At 28.0% G+C, this 2,500-nt stretch overlaps 1 protein-coding gene and 1 pseudogene across 1 annotated transcript in view; both read left to right on the top strand.

The window, feature by feature from the left end:
• The window catches only part of LOC113800125 (uncharacterized), a 296,339-nt pseudogene that overhangs the window by 9,359 nt on the left and 284,480 nt on the right, over positions 1–2,500 (top strand).
• The window catches only part of LOC113824013 (uncharacterized histidine-rich protein DDB_G0274557-like), an 11,022-nt gene continuing 10,328 nt past the window's right edge, over positions 1,807–2,500 (top strand). The window contains exon 1 of the mRNA XM_070142137.1: positions 1,807–1,884. Coding sequence (XP_069998238.1) covers positions 1,807–1,884 — 78 coding nt within the window. The remainder of the gene's footprint in view (positions 1,885–2,500) is intronic.

Raw genomic sequence — 2,500 nt, 5'->3', positions numbered from 1 at the left:
GTTTTTAATATTATCACTATTATCATTATTGATATTATTCATCATATTATTATTGTTATCATTATTATCATTATATTTATTACTGTTATTGTTATTGTCATCATCGATATTATTTTCATTATTCTCATTATTGACATTATTATTATTGCTATTATTTTACTTTCACTTATTATTATCCTTCTCGTTATTATCATTATCATTATTTATGTTATTATCATCAATTTTATCACAATTTTTATTGCTATTGATTTTATTATTATCATTATTGATATTATCACTATTGTTATTAGTATCATTATCATTATTATCATCAGCATCATTGTCATTATTATCATTACCATTATTGTTAAAATCATTATCATTATAAGTATTATCATTACAACTATTATCATTATTATAATTATCATTAGTTTTATTAGCATTACTATCTTCATTATCCTTCCTCTCATCATTATTGTTATTATCACTGTTCTTTTCGCTATTACAATCATGTAGTTTCTAGTATTGTTACGTTGTTATTGGCAAAAATATTAGTATAAATTATAGATTAGTATACAATTATCATTTTTATTATTGTTTATATCATTATTGTTATTATTGTTGGTATTGTAGTTGTTACTGTTGTTAATATCATCATTATTAACATCATTGTTGTAATTCTTCATAGTATTGTTATTATGATTATTTTGTTATCACTGTTCATTGTTATTATTGTTATCAATATTATTATTATCAATATAATTTTTCAATGTTTTTTTTTCTCAATATAATTTTATCATTATTATCATTATCATCATTATTGTTATTATTTCTATCATTATTATTATCATTATTACTACTGATACTATTTTATCTTTATTATTGTTACGATGAAAATTATCGTGATACTATGATTGCTATTATTACTATTATCATCATTATTATCATCATATTACTAGTAGTAGTCATATAGCTATAAATGTCATTATAAATATTATTATTGTGAATATTACTATGATAGGTAATATTAGCATTATCATTTTTATCAGTATCAGACATCATGTATTATCTATGTTTTAATATTGTTATCATTTTCATTGACAGTAGCATTAATATAATTGTTATTATCTTTTGTATTATTATCAATATCATTACCATTATGGCCATGATTATCATCATAGTCGGTTTTGTTATTATATTTGTTATTTCTATTATCCTACTACAGCTGTCGTTGTTATTATTATTGTTACAATACATATATTGTTTTTTGTAGAAGTTGTAGTTTTAGTAGTAGTGGTAATAGTAGTTATAGTAGTAGTAGTAAGATTATTATTTTTATTTTTTTATTATCGTTATTATTTTTTTATTTATTTATTTTTTTTTTATTCATTATCATCCACTTCATCATTATCATTACCGAGATCGTCGCTACTTTCATATCAAAGAAATTATCACGTTTATCGAGATATTTTCTTCATTTGTGTTACCAGTAGATTCCGATATAGTCGTAAGTTCAATCTCTTATTGAAGTTTTTGTTTATTTATTCATCCATAATTACATTTCGATATTATATAATCATTAGTCTGTTTACATATTTTCAGTTCATCTATTCATGGCCTGAATCTTTTGCCGTTATTGCAGTCATATATTTGATTTCATGTATGCATTTGTTAAATTTTTCATGAAATTAGACATTCATTTATTCGTCTATTTGTTAAAATGTCGAGTCATCACATCCTTTTAACCGCATGTTCCTTTACATTGTATTTTTTGTTATAAAGTACTTATGCATTTCCTTAATAATGTCATTTGTTCTTGAACCGAATATGGGCGCAGTTCAAAAGGCTCACAGAGTGTTCGAAAAGAGTTCGGTGCTTCGGTGCTTTTCTCTTATTCGCACAATGGTTTGTGTAGTGTCGGTTTACGTGTGTGTGTGTGAGTGCGTGTGTGTGTGTGTGTGTGTGTGTGTGTGTGTGTGTGTGTGTGTGTGTGTGTGTGTGTGTGTGTGTGTGTGTGTGTGTGTGTGTGTGTGTTTGTGTGTGATTCTGAAAGACTGTGAAAAAGAAATGTGAAGGTGGGGGAGGGGGGAGGGAGAAATATGAAGAAATGAAAATGGAGAACAAGGAACAAGAGGTGTCTATCAAACAAAGAAAAATAATAAGGAAAAGGGAAAAGACGAAGAAACAAGGAAGGAACATACGAGAGAAAATATGACTCACGAAGGAAGGAAAGATGAATGGAGTAAGAAAAGCGGTGGAATCCCCCCCACCCCCACCCCCGCCCCCACCCCTCAACTTTATCCCCCTCTCTCCTCCTCCATAGATCATAGATTTATTGAATTTATTTTTCAACCAATCATAATCTGGAGAGCATGTGTTTACAGCCCTCACATTCTCCAGGAGATGCCAAATACTCTTTATTTTTGTTTCTTTGTTCAAGATTTTCTTTTCTGAGGGGACAGAGAGGGGGGGGGTGTGTGTGTGTGTGTGTGAGAGAGAGAGAGAGAGAGAGAGAGAGAGA

Source organism: Penaeus vannamei, chromosome 29, assembly GCF_042767895.1.
Source record: "Penaeus vannamei isolate JL-2024 chromosome 29, ASM4276789v1, whole genome shotgun sequence".
In the NCBI taxonomy this organism is placed as follows: Eukaryota; Metazoa; Arthropoda; class Malacostraca; order Decapoda; family Penaeidae; genus Penaeus; species Penaeus vannamei.
Note: the sequence above shows the minus strand (reverse complement) of the source record. Positions and strands in the feature narration are given on the sequence as shown.